Raw genomic sequence first — 20,946 nt, 5'->3', positions numbered from 1 at the left:
ATAACCCCCTCTTTCCCTGCTGCTGAAAGGCTGAGGTTGACGGGGTGAGGAGCGTGCAGAGGGGAAAAAGGGAAGAATGCTTCGCAGCCTTGTTCGGCAATGTTGTGTTTTCTTTCCTGCTATGTCAGGCCAGCGAGCAACCTCGACTGCCCTTTCAATCCAACCAAGACTTCTTCCTACTGACTATATCGTCGTACACGGACTGCTTTTATGTTCTGTCACAAACATAGCATCTGACAGTCAGGAGTGGTGTTGTTTTGGTTTTTTTTGCTCCTCTAGTAAGTAAATGGGCTACGTAATTGGTGGGTCCATGGGCACTGCAGCAGAGCAAAAGGAAAAGTGACAGCAGAGGCACAAAAAAAAAGCAAACTGGGTAAAGTGCATTTCAAGGCAAGAAGGAACTCTCTCCCTCTCCTCCTCCCCATCACAGCCCCACAATCACACAAATGGATGCAGCAACATGAGTTGATAATTGGTTAATAGCTTGGAAGAATGAACAGTAATAGGATCAATTTATTGATTAGACAATTATCAGAAATTTAAAAACTTTTTTGATAATTGTTTAAACACTAAGTAGTTCTGTGGTTCCCAATGTCTCTAAAAGTCACAAAAAGAAGAATTTCCTGCCATTTTTTGCACAGAACAACTGACTGAAATCGATAAAGTAGCCAGTCAGAGGTGGAGCTCCTAGACAAAGTTAGCTAAATAGCCAATGTAGCTGACTATTTTTCTGTGTTTCTGTCTAAATATCATTTTATTTGGAACAAGCTACAGGGAGCTCATATTTTTGCCTAAATACACACTATATTTGTGTTGTTTCGTGCCAATCCTTGTTTTCTCGAATCTCTACAGCAAAGGTAAACTGTGCAAAGTTACCCACTATTTTAACAAAAACTACACCACAGTGACATAATTCTAGATTCATCCTTTAAGACTTAAGATTGTGATGACTTTGCACTAGACTGTGCCATATTGTCAGGTCTACTTAAGACTTAATCTTCCCTATTTTCAAGAGTTAACAATTTTTTTACTGTGTTCTTGAACCAGTAGTAAGTGAAGTTAAGATGGTTGTTAGCAGGAATGAGAACCTGCCCTGAGTAAACTCTGCAATAGAAATAGCATGAACAGAAAGGCATCTATAAGTCTTTACATTAAGAGCACTACTGCTCCCATATGAAACTTAAAAGGCATATCGAAACCGTGACCATAAGACCCTTAAGCTAGATGATGGTGAGCATTATAATCCCTTGTGAAGTCAAGTGTTGTTCTTTAAAGTAGTCGAAGGCTTTACTATGGTACAGTGTTGTTTTGAGGTCTCGTCTTTTGTATTTTTTGGTGTTAGTCAGAAGTAAGTGTACAAACTAATAGAAGAATACACTGCTACATCAATCTTTGGCTTGTGGACTGGGAAGTCTCAAGTTTGTCATCTTGTTTTTTTTAAAACCAGACATGACAAGCAATGGGTGGATCTAACCTAGTCAGGCTATATACTCATCACGAAGTAGCCACCCTCTAAAAAATACCTTATTTTATCGTTTATTTTCATTTGAATGAGACCACAAATCACAAAATGAACACCTTGCTGTCGTGAAGATATGAAGCTAGCGATTGAGATCATAAACTCAATAAAAAACCTTTACTGAGGCAACAAATCAAGTGATAAAGAGGGTCATTTTCTTACATACTTGGTTAGTCTATACAATGGAGCATCTTTCTGTGACCACAGGTCACATTCTTTGCTGGCACAAAGGTTTCCCTTTCCAGACAAGGAGGTTATGTCCATTTTTTAAACTCACAGTCTATGGCACTGATGGATCAGCCTTTTCCAGTACTTCCTTGAAAATCATCTGTCACTCACGTAATGCAGTTGGCACTTGGCATCTTTTTGTCTGCTCAGTCAAACTGCTGAAACTCACTTCCTATTTCCCACTTTCCTAAATACACTAACATATGAGGAAGGTGTCTCTGTGTGGCAGACAGAACATTTACAAATGCTGCATCACCAATCTGTAACAACAAATATTGATAGAGTGAAACAAAATGCTAATTATATTAACATGGTAGCAAAAAATAATCATGTTAAACATTTGTTACACACTGTGTGTTAGCATGATGCTAACATTAGCACACTGATACTAACCGTAAAAAAGTGCACTTCAGGTGGAAAGAGGACAGTTTAGGTTGGTGAAAGTCTAAGATGGCTGTTGTACAAATGACTACAGGTCAACAATTAGTTGATTAATTAATGAATTAATCAGTAACTAATATGGCATTAAATTAATCACTGGAGTCAAATGTCAAGCCCAAACGCCAACTGTTCCCTATTTCTAGCCTATTTTTTTGTGAGAGAATTTGCTGCATTTTTGTATTTTCCCTGATAATAAAGTACTGAGAGAAATGACCTTATTTTAAGAAACTGCAATTGATTTTATAGACCAAAAAGATCAATAAAAATAGCTGACAGAATAATTTAAATAAGCTGCAGCACCACAGAAAATAAGCTTTACACCTTTGCTTTTTTATGTCCAACTAGTGATAAATATAGAGAAAACTGTCTCCCACTTTTTTTAATCTATCCAATATTTTTGAGCCTTACCATATAACAACAGCCATTTTTTGTGACGTACACGAGTTAGACAATGCTTTCTTTGCTGCTTTTCAATAAATAATGGTATGTATTATGTCTGTTTGTGCTGACTCAAGACTATTTTCACATCTGTTTACACAGTTTGTCATTTACAGATAACATATGTCACGTATAATACAACCTAAGCAAATGCAGCTTCCTTTCTATGCAGGGTTCAGATGAAAGGGGTGTTTCACCAAGTTTACCCATCCGACACTGTTTACTCATCATACAACTTCGCCTGTGCGAGTGAATTTTAAAGGCAAATTTGCACAGAGTTGTGTGAATTAATGCTAAGTGATGGGTTTGTTGAAAATGTTTATTAGGGGAAATGTGAGTCTGCCTCATAAACAGAGATGACGAGGGGAAAGAAACAGGGCGGAGGTGAATACTAGAAAGAAATGGACTCCCTCTAACTTTACATTAGGTTACATATAATGTAAGGGTGGGTACATTGGATTTTTGGAGCAAATAAACCCACAAAGTCTAGTGTGTGACTTTGAGTTCATACAAATAATTTAGCAGAAAATTTGTGCTACAAACGGGAAATATGGAGAGCAACTCTTCCTGCCTGAGAGGTTCAAGTACTGAACTGCATCTGTTTTTAAATGCCGACCATTTTGGCCAATTTGAGAAGGTCGCAGAGTGAGGCATATTTTCCCTTAAGCTCTCTAAATGGCAAAACAGAGAGGCACCCTTGCAGTGCTGTAACTAAAATGCTATTATTTTTATTAGCTATTCTATTGCATTCTAAAAGTTGCGGATCAGAACAAAAAGAACTGGTTCAATTGGATCATTTGCTACTGATGAGGTGGAGTGAATTTTGAATCGGTGGAAATATTTAACACTTTAAGCTGCAGTCAATTCCAGCCGTTTTCAGTTAAAAAAAAAATGGCTAATATTCTATTTTTAAATAAAAAAAATGACGAAAAATACAGGGAATATTGGACGGGCATCGCGAGGTGCATTTCCTTGAAAATGACCGATTCGGGGATTTTATACCGACTTCAGGACATGTTTTGGATAAAATAGTTTACTGGCTTGTGTCATCTGGATGTAAAAGGTTGGATTATGGCCGTTTTTTGTGGAATCTTTTTTTTTTGTGTGTAATAATAAACCCGGAAATGTGAGTCGCGCTGTGTGCGTTGAAGCTGTGTATAGAGAACGGATGGATGAATATTTGTTTTTGTCGGACAAATGTGTTTTTCTCACCCGCTGTGGTAATCGCATCTGAAAGTGGTTTATACCGGCGGATTCATGAGAATCTAAGCTTTCCATCGGCGTATAGTGTTTGTATAATCGTGTTTGCAGCCGTCGGACATTCTTGAAATTCCTATGCAAATTAGTAGGTGTACCGCCGGCGGTACACTGAAGCTTAAGGGGTTAAAAAACAAAACAGATAAGAACTGAAAGATTTGTTGTGTTTCAAAATTTGTTCATGTCTCCCTAATCCATAGATAGCACAACTGTTTCTTAAGATGTTATTGTTGTGGAGTTGTTGGTAGGCTGACTGAATTTGGACATGTTTTTTCAGGTGAAAATTCAAAAAATAGCCTAAGGGCTTAAGGAGTTGCCGTGAATGTAGAGACGGTTTAGTAAGGAACGCTACCACATTGCATTGCGGGAACTGTATGATTATTTGTTTAATTAGTTTGACACATTTTTATACACTAAAAGGTGGATATTTCTTCCTTTTTTAACAGTCTCTTAAATAAACAAAAAGTGATTAAAAGGCCAAGTAACTGACTCCTAATTTATTACTTCAAATGTGCACTACAGTAAATTGCACTGCTATGTAAAATTAGGGTATTAGGCAAAGTTCTTAGACATACAAAATTTTAACAACCACACATTAACTGTGAACCTGCTGAACCTGGTACACCAAAATCAAAACCACTAGCATGATTCAAACTGGGGATCAGTTCGACAGAATAGTTATAGTAGATATTAAAAGTTAGTTTTGTGGTGGAAAACAAACAGCGTGTCATCCTCTGAGGCACAAACGCTCGAAAGAGAAACATTTTCCGAGAGCTGAGCATCAGCAAATTAGCAGAAGCATTATTCAGGAGTAGGGGTTCAATGTTTTCCAGTGCATAGCTAACTCAGCAGTCGGCACTGACCAGAGCTCAGAGGAGGATTAGGCAGAGTGACAGCGTACAAATGAGCATTGAACTGAGCTGTGCACATGTGAGCTACTCACACTGACCCTCTGCAACCCCCAACACAACTCACAATATATTAACTACTGCTATTTTCCAACTGGCGAGATGTAAAGCGACAGAAGTTGCTGATGTAATCATTTGTTGTGCATGTTCAGAAACTTTTAATGCACATTGATCAAGCTAAGGTTTGCTCCAACTCTAATAAAAATGTAATTTCTTACATGGATCAGTTAGGAGTCCCAGGAAGTGAATGCATGTTAGTACAACTTTCATGTTCTTCACATATATGCACACACACAAAAAATAGACAGATTTTCTAAGATATTTGCAATAAACCTGTTCATACTATACTGCACTATAATGTACTATAAACTACAATAATGTATTGCACTATATTATATTAAAATACACAGTACTACACTGTAATGTATGATACAATGCTATAACGTACTGCATTATACTGCAATGTACTACACCATAATATTCTATATTATCTTCCCTAGTATACTACAGTATAATGTTCTGTACTGTGCCAACTACACACCGCACTACAATGTACTATAGCTATCAAATTGTGTAATGTTCTGTACTATACATTATAATGTTCTATACTACACTATAATGTACTACATTAACGATACTGTCAAACAATAATGTTACATACTGCACCATATTACATTATAACATATAGTACTCTACTATACTTATATATACTGTACTATAAGACAAAATAACATAATATACTGCAGTATGAAGTGTGGACAATGTTCTACACTTTACTATAATGTAGCACACTGTTACACTATGTGAAACTATAATGTTATATACTGCACCATACTACATTATATGATATGGTACTATACAATACTTTTACATACTGCTCTATAATGCTTTATAATATTCTGTACTATACTACAAATAATAATATTCTATACTGTACTGTAATATACTACATGACACTGCATTATGATGAACTATAATGTTACATATTACACTATACTACATTATACTATACTGTATAATATTTTATATAATGCACTACAATGTTCTATACTACACTACAAAATAATGGACTATACTGCACTGCAATGTTCAATACTGTACTATAATGCACTACACTATGTTAAACTATAATGTTACATATTGGACCATACTACATTATAGTAGTACTATTTGTACTATACTTTTATATACTGCACTGAAATGTTGCATACTATGCTACAAAATAATGTGCTATACTACATTACAACATAAGGTTCTATACCATGGTGTATGCTATACTATTCGATAATATACTGTATAATACTGTACTACATTATAGTATTATGCTTGATGATATGCTACACCACATTATAATGTACTATACTCTGTTATGTTATATACTACACTATATTTTACAACACTGTACTATGTTTAAATGACAATTATTTAGCATATTTACACAAAAATAAGACAAAAATAAAATGTAAACTAGTAAAATACCGCTCACATCGAATAATATGCTAGTATTTCAGTGTAAATAGTCCCTGCAGTGCTAAATTTAAAATAAAGCACAACACACTAACAAGCTAGCTGAGTGAGCGAAAATGTTGTTAGCTCCACAGCCTGCAGTAAGCTAACATTCGGTGCCGTTTAGTCCGGTAGTGCGGTTTAAAGTGATGGATTTAGCCGGTGTACCTCTCGCTGACCAGCACCACGTCGGCATCGCTCCAGTGTTTGAACACACACGGCAGGATCCTCCTGAAGGCGAAGAACAGACCGGGGAAAACTACGGCGCCACAAGCTAAAACTTGCAACATCCTGCTGTCGTTTGGCTCTAAACCCGTGTGGACACCGGACTCTCTCCCTCTAACACTTTCGGTCGTTTACACGTGGTGCACAGGCATTTTCGTGCGGCCGTGGGTCGGTATTTTTCACCGGGAACAGTCCACCATCAACACACACTCAGTGCTGGGGCTCAGCGGCAGCTTCTGTCAGCTAACGGCTAACCGAGATACCGAGTTTCCAACGACGGGGTTTCAGAATAAAAGTCTCGACTCGTGCAGCCGTTATGCTTTTAATTTGAAGGCTTCGTTTCCGCTGTTCTGGCGACCTAGAAAATATTTGCGGTTCTTGAAAAAAAAAAAAAGATATAGATAGATAGATAGATAGATAGATAGATATGATTTTTTTGGGGGGGGTAAACTTTATGGAAGGGGGGATCTCCGCCTATGTGTATATATACACATAGGCCTTCCATAAAGGCCTTCCATCAAGTTGTCCCCCCAAAAAATATTGTAAGCACACAAAAACAATTGAATAATAATATAGTAATGTTTAATAAAAGCACAACACAAGTGCTGCAAATTATAAACGTAAAGCTTTTTATTTTCTAATTGTTGAAAGATTATGACCCGCCATTCCTCAAGCATGCTGGGCTACCAGCAGCTTCGTGTGTCAACAGCACACCATGATCTTTCAAAGGATGAGAAATCATACTAATGTGTAAATGTTTTTTTTAAATCAGCACGCTGGTAAGAAAATAGCCTAGCTTATGATCGTTAACAGGCTCAAACGAGTATGTAGAATAGCGGCAGTGACAGAGGTGACACAGAGAGACGGGAGGACAGAGAGGAAAACAGATGAGGGAAAAGAGGGGAGGAAATATAAACAGGATTTTCAAAAACGTCCGTCAGGATATAAAATGTCAGATTTGTCAATTTGTCAATTGTCAATTTATATTTTACTGACATTAGATTTGTTTCTATAGAGATATCCAGATTTTTAAGATTTTTATTATTTTTGTAGGCTAGTAGTTAGTCCGGTAGTTATCACCATGACTTATTACTAGATGTTCAGTTTGACAGATATCTGATTTCTTTCAAAGTCAAAGATTGTTCAGTTTTGAAAAAAACTTGTCACATAACATTTTTCAGCTTCTTTGGGGAAAATAAATCTTGGATAATTATGCATATTAGCTGTATTTGAGTTTACTGTGGTCATAAAAGTGTATCATTTCCACCTTCCACCTAATAACATTGTTGATTTTGCCGGTTGAACATAGAAAAACCTGTATGTAGGTAGAATATGCACTAAGACAAAACAATGCTATAACTGCTATTATTACTTTTAATAACATGCTGAGGGCTCAACCCTGCAAGGCAAGTTTCAAAGGAGCAGGAGAGAGAGAGAGCAATTTTTTTTTCATGTCCCCAACATGAATTACTCTGAAATTTTACTGTTTATTGTCTCCCCCAAAAATGAAATGGGATTTTCGCCCCTGTATGCGTGTGTGTGTATATATATATATATATATATATATACACACGTCTTTAAATTTCATTGACTTGCCACAACTGAAACATTTCAATTGAAACATTGATTATTCTTGTTTTATTGTTGACATATTAAAATATAATGTTTTACAAAGGAGAATTTGGCCATCTATTTTTATCTCTCCACAAATTAGAAAATACTGTTCACAGCCAGTACAAAATATGCCATTGTAATTACATTTTTAGGGATAGAGCATAACAAAAATCTGGCTATGAATGATGTATATGAATAAACCCTTAACATCTTCATTAAGTTTGGTAAATGCAGGTGCTCCTAAAGTGGAAATTTCTTTCTCAGAGCGAGATTTTTTTTTTTTGAGAATTCAGTCTTAAGCCTCAAGATATGTATAGTAATTGAGGTACAGCAATTAAAAGTTACACACAAATATATAACATGTCGTAAAACATGCACTCAAATGCATATTTTTTGTTGATTTCTTTCCACTCATCTGAAAGAAGATGAGCTATGGAAGAAATCAGTTAGGAGTTATGGAAACAAAAATAAATCTTCAAATTGACCATGGACAAAAAATATATAATTAAATCTAAATACTCAGTTGTGCAATCAGAACTTTACTTAAATATGCATAAGTCTGAGTTTTAGCCACTTGAGGGCAGTGAAACTGTCATATTACCAAGTTCTGGTGACAGATGCTCCCAGCAAGCAGCAGACACAGAGCTGCACCATCAGTGATTTAGAATCATGTGCAATATTCACCGTCTATTTAGTGCCTGAGAGAAAATGTCCTGTCTCTTTAGCTGCTAAATGCTTCTATGTGTCCACCAACTGATCAATAACTTGAGGTTGCATTCGGAGTCTGTTTGCTGATAACAGCTGCCTTCTGTCTCTGGACTCAGGACTGACGTGTGATGAAACTGAACCAAACAGATAATGTGCCACAAAATCAAAGCAGTAAATTAATAAAGGTGAAACAGCCCCAGAGGTAAAACATTTCTAGAATTGAATGCACACCTCTGACACCGTTGCCCTTGTTGCCTCCTTAACTTTGCAGACAGGGGGCAGCTGGTTTTCTGTCCTCTCGACATGTGATGCTGTGATAAAGAACAGTTTAAGAATGTCAAAACTGTTTATATTCTGTGCTTATTTTATGTAATGCTTTGGCAATGTGAATGTGTGTTTGTCATGCCAATAAAGCCCTTTGAATTGAACAGAAGAGGCACACACGTTGAGCCGATGTTAGCTTCACAACAGGAAGGTTTATTCTTCCAAAGAATGAATATTACAATGACAGCGATTTAATTAAACTCATTTCTTGATGTATACAACAACCATGTACTCTCTTGCTCTTAAATCCAGCGATTTTTTTTTTTTTTTTTAACATTGTCCATGAAAAATAGTAAGGGTCATTCTGTGTGGTTTTCACCAGATGTACCCACCCAAGGAATATCTGGTCATTTCACCTGGAATAACCCATAAATGAATTTGTTTTTAACCATTTTTTCAACATAGCAGTTCTTCAGTGTTATTCTAACCATATCAAATGAATTGTTATCATACCAGCAATATACTCTGTTACTCTTGTTTCATTTCTTTACAAAACAACTGCATTTTTCTGTAAAACACATTTATCTCATAACCTACTAAAAGAGTGCAATGCTCCTTTAATGACATTTGTAATGACACCATCTAAACACATAATTGGCAATAATTCAGCATGTAACTGTACAACATATCATTTCTGGTGTTGTCATTAAACCTCATAAATGTGCATTCAGCTACACAATTTACTGTATTGGATTAACTTTTCCCACATGCAATTCCACTCTAGTCACGTCTGTTAGCATTAGCACAATTAGCAAACAACCACAAATCCCTTCTTTTACACAATTCTCTTAAACAGTTTCGTCAATCACCTTCTGCAAACTCTTTAATAAGTGACATTCTCTACTCTTAAAGTCTGCAGTGTATACTCATTTTAAGCATGTTTACTGACCTGTGATAAAGAACAGAGGAGGCACACACGTTGAGCTGACGTTAGCTTCACAACAGGAAGGTTTATTCTTAGTGATGTTACGAGATGTGCCGAGCATGTGTCGAGTAATGGAGGGGGCATTTCCACGAAGCGCGTATCAAGGCTACCTTCATTTAGGGGAGGAGCCTCAAATGACGACATCCGAAGCCTCGTTGCCTGGCAGAACCACGTGACTGCTTCGGAAAGTGGTTCAGATTTTGCCGCGAGGTCTGACAGCAGAATAAACCGCTCAGGCTCCATTCAAAATGTGGGTTTTGGTAAGAGAGTTGTGCTCAGTCCGTTAGGATTGGGGGATGGAGAACCCAAGTGCAGGCAAACAGACAGACAAAAGGTGGTAACGAAAAAGGGTTTTATTTAACGGAAATTCCAAAGACACAACTACAATGACTAGAACTCGGACAGCTGGGCAAAAACCAAATTAACTAACGCTATGGAACTCAAAAAAACACCACTACAGCAACTAGAACTGAGGCAGCAAGGCAAAAACCAAATTAACTAGTGCTATGGTGCAACAAGGCTCACTATCAAAGCTGAGGGGAAGTACTCACATATAGAGGAACTCAAACAAAGGAGCAAACATAAACTGAGGTAATCCAAGGGCAGAGTCCAAGGAGGAAAATCCATGAAAAGGGAAAAAGCAGCAAGGGTCCAAAAACATGCATAGTCCAGGTGGGAAACAGAGGCTGTGGCAGCGTGTGGAGATGGCAAACAATGAACCGTCAAATGCAGAGGGAAACAGAGGGCTTAAATGGCCGAGGGAACGGGTGAGTGAAATTGACTGATGAACTGCAGCTGAAGCCAATTGAGGGCAATCAGCTGGCAGACCAGGAGAGAGAGACAAGAGGGAAGGACAACAGACAGAGAGAGACAGAGACCCACAAGCCAAAAGACACACAGAAGGGCAATAATGAGAAAGGGAAGGAAAAGGGAGGAAAAGTGGGAAAGGAAAAAAGGCCAACAGTTGGGGCAGATCCTAACACAGTCGAGAATTTGGTTAGTTTGGATAGAGTTTTGATAGTCTGGATACGAGAGTTTGGATAGTGTTTGTATAGTTTGGTTATAGTTTGGAGAGTTTAGAGAAAGAGAGATAGTTTGGAGATTTAGGAGAGTGAGGAGAGAAAGATAGGTGATAGGAAGGAGCCAACCAGGAAGTGGAAAATTTCCCCTGTGTGGGAACATTTTGATTTTTTAACTCCTAATAAGGTAAGCTTAATCTAACATTATTACAGACACATTAGGTTTGCTTATCAAGAATTTTATTTTTCACTGTTTCTTATTTTATTCAATGGTGAGGTGTTTATTGTGTGTGTCAAAAAAAGGAATCGTTTAAAACCAGAAACTGTTGAAAACCTGTTACTTATGAATAAAATCTCCCCCCGTCGAATCACCACCTTATCACGGTGGAGGGTTTTGAGTGTCTCGGTGATCCTGGGAGCTATGTTGTCCAGGGCATAAGCCCCTGGTAGGGTCTCCCAAGGCAAACTGGTCCTGGGTGAGAGACCAGACTAAGAGCGATTCAGAAGACCCCGATGAAAACAAAATGGTGAAGCCGCTACCTCGCCCGGGTTAGGGAGACCGGGGCCTTCCCCTGGAGCCAGGCCTGGGGGGGGGGCCTCGTAGAATAGCGTCTGGTGGCCGAGCCTTGGGGTCCCGTGGGGCTCGGTCGGGCACAGCCCGAAGAAGTAACACGGGGCCACCGCCCAATAGGCCCACCACCTACAGGGCAGGAAGTCGGGGTCGGGTGCTATGTCCACCGGGCAGTAGGCAGGAGTGGACGCCTGGGCGTGTTGCCCCCTGGTGGCGTAGACTAGCTCTGGGGATGTGGAAATGGCAGGGAAGGAACCTGAGCTGGTGTGGGAGGTGGAGCGATACTGGCTAGATATAGTTGGGCTCACCTCCACGCACAGCAAGGGTTCTGGAACCAGAATCCTGGAGAGGGGTTGGACTCTCCTACTCCGGAGTTGCCCAAAGTGAGAGGCGCTGGGCGGGTGTGGGGATACTCACAAGCCCCCGACTGAGCGTCGCTTTGTTGGAGTTCTCCCCGGAGAACGAGAGGGCTGCTTCTCTGCGACTTCGTGTTGCAGAGGGGAAAACTCTAACTGTTGTCTGTGCTTATGTGCCAAACAGCAGTTCAGAGTATTCGGCCTTCTTTGAGTCTCTGAGTGGTGTTCCATAGTTCTTCTGGGAGACTTCAACGCTCACATGGGCAACGATGGAGAAACCTGGAGGGGGATGATTGGGAGGAACGGTCTGCCCGATCTGAACCCGAGTGGTGTTTTGTTATTGGACTTCTGTGCTAGTCATAGATTGTCCATAACAAACACCATGTTCAAGCATAAGGTTGCTCATAAGTGTACTGGGGCGGCATGACTCGGTGGGTAGAGTGGCCGTCTTGTAACTGGAAGGCTGCCAGTTCGATCCTCGGCCCGTCGAGCTCATGTCGAGGTGTCCCTGAGCAAGACAACAAACCCTGAATTGCTCCTGGTGGGTCGTGGTTAGCGCCTTGCATGGCAGCTTCCGCTATTAGTGTGCGAATGGGTGAATGTGACGTATCATGTAAAGCGCTTTAGATAAAAGCGCAATATAAATACAACCATTTACCATTTACTTGGTACCTGAGCACCTTAGGCCAAAGGTCGATGATTGACTTTATAGTTGCATCGTCAGACCTGCGGCCGTATGTTTTGGACACTCGGGTGAAGAGAGGTGCAGAGCTGTCAACTGATCACCACCTGGTGGTGAGTTGGATCCGATGGCGGGGAAGACTCCAGGACAGACCTGGTAAACCCAAACGTGTAGTGCGGGTGAACTGGGAACGTCTGGCGGAGGACCCTGTCCGTAGGGTTTTCAACTCCCACCTCTGGAAGAGTTTCTCCTGCATCCCAGGGGAGGTTGGGGACATGGATTCTGAGTGGTCCATGTTCAAAGCCTCCATTGCAGAAGCAGCTGCTAGGAGCTGTGGTCTGAAGGTCACTGGTGCCTGTCGCGGCGGCAATCCAAACACCCGCTGGTGGACACTAGCGGTGAGGGAGGCCGTCAGGCTGAAAAAGGAGACTTTTCGAGCCTGGTTGGCTCAGGGGTCTCCCGAAGCAGCTGACAGGTACCGGCTGGCCAAAAGGGCGGCAGCTGTAGCGGTTGTGGAAGCTAAAACTCGGGTGTGGGAGGAGTTCGGGGAGGCCATGGAGAAGGACTTTCGGTCGGCCTCGGGGAAGTTCTGGCAAATCGTTCAATGCCTCAGGAAGGGGAGGCAGGGCTTCTCTCAGGCTGTGTACAGTCAGGGTGGAGAACTGTTGACCCGTACTGGGGATATCGTCGAGCGGTGGAAAGAGCACTTTGAGGAACTCCTGAACCTGGTAAACACGTCCTCTATGGAGGAGGCAGAGCCTGAAGACTGAGGGGGATCTTCATCCATATCCGTGGCAGAGGTCACCGAGGTAGCTAAGAAGCTCCTCGGTGGCAAGGCGCCAGGTGTGGATGAGATTCGCCCTGAGATGCTGAAGGCTCTGGACATTGTTGGACTGTCTTGGTTGACACGTCTATACAATGTCGCGTGGGCATCGGGTACAGTACCTGTGGAGTGGCAGACCGGGGTGGTGGTCCCTATTTTCAAAAAGTGGGACCGGAGAGTGTGTGCCAACTACTGCGGTATCACACTTCTCATTCTCCCCGGGAAAGTTTACTCTAGGGTGCTGGAAGGGAGGCTCCGACCTATAGTCAAACCTCGGACTCAGGAGGAGCAATGCAGATTCCATCCCAGTCATGGAACAGCAGACCAGCTCTTTACCCTTGTGGAGCTGCTGAGGGGGTCATGGGAGTATGACCTGCCAGTCTACATGTGTTTTGTGGCTCTGGAGAAGGCCTATGACCGTGTTCCCCGAGGGGCTTTGTGGGGGGCACTGCGGGAGTATGGGGTCCCGGGCTCATTGCTACGAGCCATTCAGTCCCTGTATGACCAAAGTGAGAGCTGTGTCCGCAGACTCGGCACTAAATCAGACACGTTTCCGGTGGGTGTTGGACTCCGCCAGGGCTGTCCCTTGTCTCCAATCCTGTTTGTGATTTTCATGGACAGGATTTCAAGGAGCAGTCGTGGTGGGGAGGGTTTTCGGTTTGGGGGCCTCAGGATTGCATCTCTGCGTTTTTGCGGATGATGTGGTTTTGTTGGCGTTCTCAGACCGTGACCTCCAGCATGCACTGGAGCGGTTTGCAGCCAAGTGTGAAGCAGCAGGGATGCGGATCAGCACCTCCAAGTCCGAGGCCATGGTTCTCTGCCAGAAACCGGTGGGTTGCTCCCTCCACATTGGGGGGGAGTTTCTTCCACAAGCGAAGGAGTTCAAGTATCTTGGGATCTTGTTCACGAGTGATGGGAAAATGGAGCGAGTGGGGGTCTGCTATGGCCCGTTCCGCTGCGCGTGCCTTGGGGCTCTGGCTGTGTCGGGGGGGTGGTCGCTCTGGGCTCCTGGGCTGGCTCTCCGCTCGGTAGCTCCTGCGGGGGGGGGGGGGGGGGGGGGGGCGGTGTGGGCCTCCTTGGGCTGGAGGAGACAGTTCCCTCCTTTTGGTGGAGGTTTTCATGCATGCCAGACCCACCACACCGGCATCTACCAAAACTCAATAGAGTTTGTTCCTCCGGTCGCTGAGTCAGTGGAGGCTGCTGGATTAGTGTCTGTGGATCTCACCCTGCTTCATCTATCCTTCCTGTGGCCTCCTGACATCTTCATGATTGAGCCTGTTGGGATTCTGTCGTATCTGGTGTTTGTGAAGGGTCTTAGATTTGTAACTGGTTTCAAGGTGTGAATTAAAGAGAACAAATAAATAGAATGCACCTTTTCTCTCAGAACACTGTCTATGCTTCACCTTTCTGTCTGTCCTGTTTACTTTATGTTTCACTTGGGTGTGCACAGCCCTCAATGGCATAATGTAGGAAACAGTTTGAAATAAACATGATAGGTTAATTTGCCATGAGGGCAGGTGATGGTCACAGTCACAAATAAGAAAAAAGAATTGCATGAAGCTTAAGCAATGACACCATGGGTGGTTGGTGTCATTTGTGAGCGGATATGCAGACAAAAAGAAAAAAAAAAAAAACAAGATCGTGTATACAAGCGACCGAAATGAGCTTCCTCCGTAGGGTGGCTGGACTCAACCTTAGAGATAGGGTGAGGAGCTCAGACATCCAGGGGGAGCTCGGAGTAGAGCCGCTGCTCCTTCGCATCGAAAGGAGCCAGTTCAAGTGGTTTGGCCATCTGATTCGGATGCCTAAAGGAGACTTCCTTTGGAGGTTTTTGCTGAGCACGTCCGTCTGGGAGGAGACCCCGGGGTAGACCCAGAACTCGCTGGAGGGATTATATATCTCGTCTGGCCTGGGAACGCCTCTGGATCTCCCAGGAAGAGCTGGAAAGCGTTGCTGGGGGTAGGGACGTCTGGAACGACCTGCTTTGCCTGTTGCCTCCGTGACCCGGCCCCGGATAAGTGGAAGAAAATGGATTGATGGATGGATGGATGGATGGAAATCTCCCCTTTCCTGTACATCCTTGTCTAAGTTACACAAGCATATTCAGTACAATCTTCCTAGTTCCACAAGCACTTTCACTGTCCTCTGCCTGCATAGGGCCATGCCATTTTCCTAAGGTGACAGAAACACATTATTACACAACCTGCTACATTATATGATACTACCATTTTGGGGAAAATTTACACACAGAATACATGAAAATATATATTATACACATATGTGATCGTTTATCGATAGAAATTATTTGATCATACATTTTTTTGTTTTTCATAGTCCTTCCCAACAGCCATAATGAACAATGATTCAATGCATCAGGCATGTGGTTCAGATACAGCTGCCTGTGATTATACACTTGACCAGTAGGTGGTTTCGTGTGCTCATGAAGCTTCAAGAAATGAACCCTTTCTCGAACCAATTGCCTCGTGAGGCTTCATCTCACCATCACTATTTATTCTTCCTCTATGTGCCAAAACACGATACTTTATCAGTGTGATATGCCCCCTCTATCGGCTGGATGTGGAATAGCACTCTCGTAAGTCAAACTGTGGGAAAACCATTGCCTGGGGACCAGACAGCCTTTATATTGTGTATTACAAATACACATAAAGTCAGTCTGGAACTGCTCCATTGAACCAAATCTAGCCCAGAGGCGGGACTACCGATCACAGTTTGAATTGGAGAGAGCCAATCAGCGTAACACGTGTGTGACGCAATCACTAAGCGACCTAACAATTGCCTTTCCGCCATGATGTTGTGTAGTTTTAACAGCTTCCTTCGCCGTACGGGGTCCTGAGGAAAATCTAAGCTCTCCCTTTCAACAGTGGAGGGCAGCATTACGCATTCTATCGTACAGCCTGCCGGAATTAAAAATACATCCTTTTTAAAAAGAAAAGCTTTAAGAGCTGCTTCTTGTTGAGGTTTTAAGGACAAATTCAGCCCGTGCAAAACAGAGGAAAGCGCATGAGAGAAACCTCGCTCTGTTGCGGTCGCCAACTCGGCCCTGAAGATGACGCATCGTTAACTCCCGCCTCTGGTGCTCTGATTGGTTTCGGTCTGATCTGCTCGGAGCTATTCCCGTATATCCCTTATAACGGGAATACAGTCTAGCTAAGCTAGGCTAGGAAAACCACAGGAGTGCTGAAATCAATAAAAATAATGTAAACACCAAAAAACAAACAAAAAAACAATAGGGGTGCCTGTTTTCACTTCTCTACACCATTAAATGCTGCTCAGGTTATCAGACTCAGACTCTGCTATCAGCTGTCAAGAAAATGCTTCCGTGAGAGTTACTTGACCTGACTTTACTGGATTTGTTGGATCTGAAAGCTAATTTTTTCTCATTTTTTTAATTTCTTGGGTCCATTATGAGAATAGTGGTATATTTGTTTTATTTTATTTCCTTTACACAGCACTTTGTAAAGGACAAATGCTTTATGACTATTATTAAGAAAATTCACCCAAAAAAATAAGCATCAGGGTAACACCAATAAACTACAACAATCTTATTCTGAGTCACAGAGAATGGAATTTCCTGTATTGTGTTCAGTTTGTACACTTCTTGCAAGGCTTGTGGTAATTAGAAGACTGAAAATGTAATTTTACAGTTTTATTTCCATATAACTATTTTTCTATTTGTTTATCTATCTATTTAAAAATCCCAAAAGTGTGTGACGTCACTGTTAAAGGGAGAACGATTCAGTTTTTGTGTAACACAGTTAAACTGGAGCTCCTTCAGTATATTTATTGCACACTTTCTCTGTAGATGTTGGGTTTGTAAGGAAAACCAGTACTGACAAGAAAATGAATCCAATTAAGTGTTGGAACGATAAAAAATTAAAAAATTTAAATATTCACCAGCAAATCAAATTCTGAATTCAAAGTTGTATACACTATTTTCTGTTTTATTTCAGCTTAACTTAAAATATACATCAGTTCATTCTGATATATTTATTTACAATAATCATATTTACTGCAATAGCTGACAATGTGCTTCATAATTAAACAAACAAGCTCATTTGGGAGGTTACAGGAACAATGTGGCTAATAATGTGAACTTCAAGCTAACGTGGCAGAGGTTTGGTAGAACAACAATACAAATTTCACCTTCAGCTAACAGGAGTTGTTAAGGATTAGTTTATCAGATAAATTTGACTTAGAACACCAGAAACCAGCTGGTACTCATACTCTGATCTACTACATGGCTCCAGGTTGGCAGTGCAACTGTTAATTTGCGGCATTTGATTTAATTCAAGTTCATTTAGAAATACAAAGTCAAAGACTTGAAACCAAAAACATACAAACTTTTTCAAAGTCAAAGAACAGTTCTCTTGTTTATTTCCTTAAAGCTGCTGTCCGGAGTTTGAATCGCAGCGTCTCCCAAAACACTGGTGGTCCCACCCTCCCTCCCTCTGATTTCGCCCCTTTATTTGTGCACGCGGAGTACATGAGAGGAGTGCCCGGAGTGCTGCAGCATCTTGCCTGTTTTGCTGTTTTCCCCTCTTCTACATTTAGTACATTTAGTAAATAATAAAGGAATTACGTTAGAATGCTGTATTGAGTCTAACTTGTCCTAATACCAAAATAACATGAATCTGCTAGGACGAACGAGTAAAGTTTCAATATGTGATTACACTCGTGTATCCCTCTCGATGACGTTGTTTATCAAACTTAGTGCATTTACGCGTGTATATGTGTTACATTGTTTATGTATTTCTATCTAGAGTTCAGAATTGCATGACTCCTCTGACGAAGAGTATGTCCCAGACGCCCCAACATCTTCCTCCAGAGGTCGGGCATCTAAACGAAGCCGTCAGGCGGGCTATGGAGGCCGTGGTCGGGGAGCGACGCGAGCACCCCGAGCCAAAAAACGTCCTGCAGTCTCTTGGCCTGACAAGCCGTGGGATTGGTAACTTTTCTGGAAGTTGCTGAGCCCTGATGCTCTCTCCTCCACAAGCAAAACAAATGTGCGCGCGGTTGCGTAGTGCGTAGCTCGCCCACCTCTGCATGGGCTTGCTTGCTGTGCGCGTAACCGTTGATTGACAGCATGACAAAGCTGAAGCTCGAACTTGATTGGTCGGCAGCAACCGGCGCTTTTTGGAATAACATGGGGGTCTATGAGAGGAAGGCGGAGCTCAGGAATAAATTTTCATATCGCGTTATACTCACTTTATATTATAGTATCGAACTAGACTAACACATTTAAGCTTTGTTAAAAAAATGATACATAAATTGAAAACAAACGGAAACTCCGGACAGCAGCTTTAAGCCCAATGTGTTGTTTTTGCACTGGTCATTTTGTCTGGAAAAACAGTCAGAAATTCAAAGATACTCATTATGAATTATTCCAGGCAGAATCTGCAAATCCTCAAAATTGAAAATCTGGACTGCTAAACTGAAAAGTAACTTTGATAAATAATTGTATGATTTCAAGAATAGCTATTTCTGGGATCTGTCACATGACCCGATGAGGATGCACGCCGAGTAGGCAGCTCCACATTGCTCTGCTACTTTGTGATTTTTGAAGAAAATACCAGTGTCAAATGCTTTAACTGCGCCGTGATTTTCTCCAGGAAAGTGATATTATGCCTAAACCACCAAAAACGCTGAAAAATGCTGGCCTATGCTCAAATGTACTTGAGAACATGGATTCTGGTCAGACTCAAGACAATGGTAACGCACCTGTTGGCACAGAGGAGCAATCAGCACAAGATATTGGACGGGATATAAGCAAATTCTTTGACGCTTTGTCCAATATTTCTCAGGAGTTGAAAGGAATTGAAGAAATCAAGCACACCACCGCTTCATCAAAGGCTAAATTAACTGCAATGATGGTCAGATTAAAAGAAGCTGAAGCGCGTCTTGATTTTTTGGAAGCAGCGGAGGAAGAACGCCGAGCAAATCCTCCAGCTACAAAAGAAGACATAATGCGTTTACGAGACGAACTGGAAAGCTTGGAAAATTTCTCCAGACGCAACAATGTCAGATTTATTGGAATACCGGAAAACAAAGTACATGGCGAGGTAACTGACTTTATTGAGAATCTTATTCCACAGCTATTGGGCATTGAGAAAAAATGTGAAGTCGAGCGGGCCCATAGAGTGCCCACACAACAGCCACTGCCTGGGGGAAAGCCAAGACCCATTATTGCACGTCTTCTACGGTCATCGGACCGGGACCTGGTGCTTCGTGCTGCAAAGGAGTAGGGCGCGCTGAATTGGGAAGGCTACAACATCATGCTGTTTGCGGACTACTCAAAGGCCATCCAACAACGCAGGGAGAAATTCAAGGACTGCAAAAAGAAGCTTCACGAACGAGGAATACAGTTTAGACTGAACTTTCCAGCAAGGCTGATTATCTTCACAGAAGAAGGACCTAAAGCGTTTGATTGTGCACAAAAGGCTATGCTCTTCATAGATTCCATGCCGTGAGTAACATATATTTATGTGCACATATGACTTTGTCTATGGACATAAAGTAAATGCTTTGAGTTTTATGTCTATATGATAATTGACACTGGCATGATGCTTTGTGATAGTAGCAGAGCCTGCAACACAGGCAGTTGGAGCCAGAGGGGGGTTACGGACTAATTGTGGGGAATGTTTTGCACGGGTGGTGTTATTTTTTCCTTTTTTTTTTTTTTTTTGTCATCCTGCAATGTAGTACTGAGGGGGTGGAGTGGGGTGGGATGGGTGTATGGGTATTTAGGGGGGAAGGCCATCAAACCTATAAAATCCACAACTGCAACATGATCACATTATTGCCAACATAAATTCTGATAGGATTACATCATGCCCATTACGTTTAGCTACATGGAATGTAAATGGACTGGGGAACTCAATAAAAAGGAAAAAGATATTGACGTATATCAAAAATAAAAAAATTGACGTGGCATTTCTACAGGAGTGCCATTTATCAATAGAGGAGTCTGAGAAGCTTTGCAAAGGATGGGTGGGTCAGGTGTTTTGTAATCCAGGGACAACAAAGAGTAGAGGAGTTATAATACTTGTTAGTAAACACATACATTTAAAATGTGTACATCAAATTAAGGACAAAATGGGAAGGATTCTTATTGTAGCAGCAGAATTACAAGGAGTTGTGTTCACTTTAGCCAATGTCTACGCACCAAATTTAGATGATGATTTATGTTTTCAAGATCTTGAGGCTAAATTACAGGTCACAGGGAATCACGAAATTATTTTGGGAGGAGATTTTAATTTACTATTAGATCCACTATTGGATCATAGTGGGGGTACTGTTTGCAGAAGACCCAAGTCAGTGCAAATGCTAAAAAGAATAAGTAAAGCACTTGGGTTAGTGGACATTTGGCGAGTATTCCACCCAA

General features: G+C 41.5%; 2 protein-coding genes across 2 annotated transcripts in view; one reads left to right on the top strand and one right to left on the bottom strand.

Moving 5' to 3' along the window:
- The window catches only part of tlcd3a (TLC domain containing 3A), a 103,788-nt gene extending 96,993 nt beyond the window's left edge, over nucleotides 1-6,795 (bottom strand). Inside the window, exon 1 of the mRNA XM_051937698.1 lies at nucleotides 6,466-6,795. Within this exon, the coding sequence (XP_051793658.1) occupies nucleotides 6,466-6,587 (122 nt within the window). The 5' untranslated portion in view covers nucleotides 6,588-6,795. The remainder of the gene's footprint in view (nucleotides 1-6,465) is intronic.
- The window catches only part of LOC110970730 (CLOCK-interacting pacemaker-like), a 611,892-nt gene that overhangs the window by 448,677 nt on the left and 142,269 nt on the right, over nucleotides 1-20,946 (top strand). The window lies entirely within an intron of this gene.

The sequence above is a fragment of the Acanthochromis polyacanthus genome, chromosome 17 (assembly GCF_021347895.1).
Source record: "Acanthochromis polyacanthus isolate Apoly-LR-REF ecotype Palm Island chromosome 17, KAUST_Apoly_ChrSc, whole genome shotgun sequence".
NCBI lineage: Eukaryota > Metazoa > Chordata > Actinopteri > Pomacentridae > Acanthochromis > Acanthochromis polyacanthus.
The sequence above is the reverse complement of the archived record's forward strand: the minus strand, read 5'-3'. Positions and strand labels throughout refer to the sequence as shown.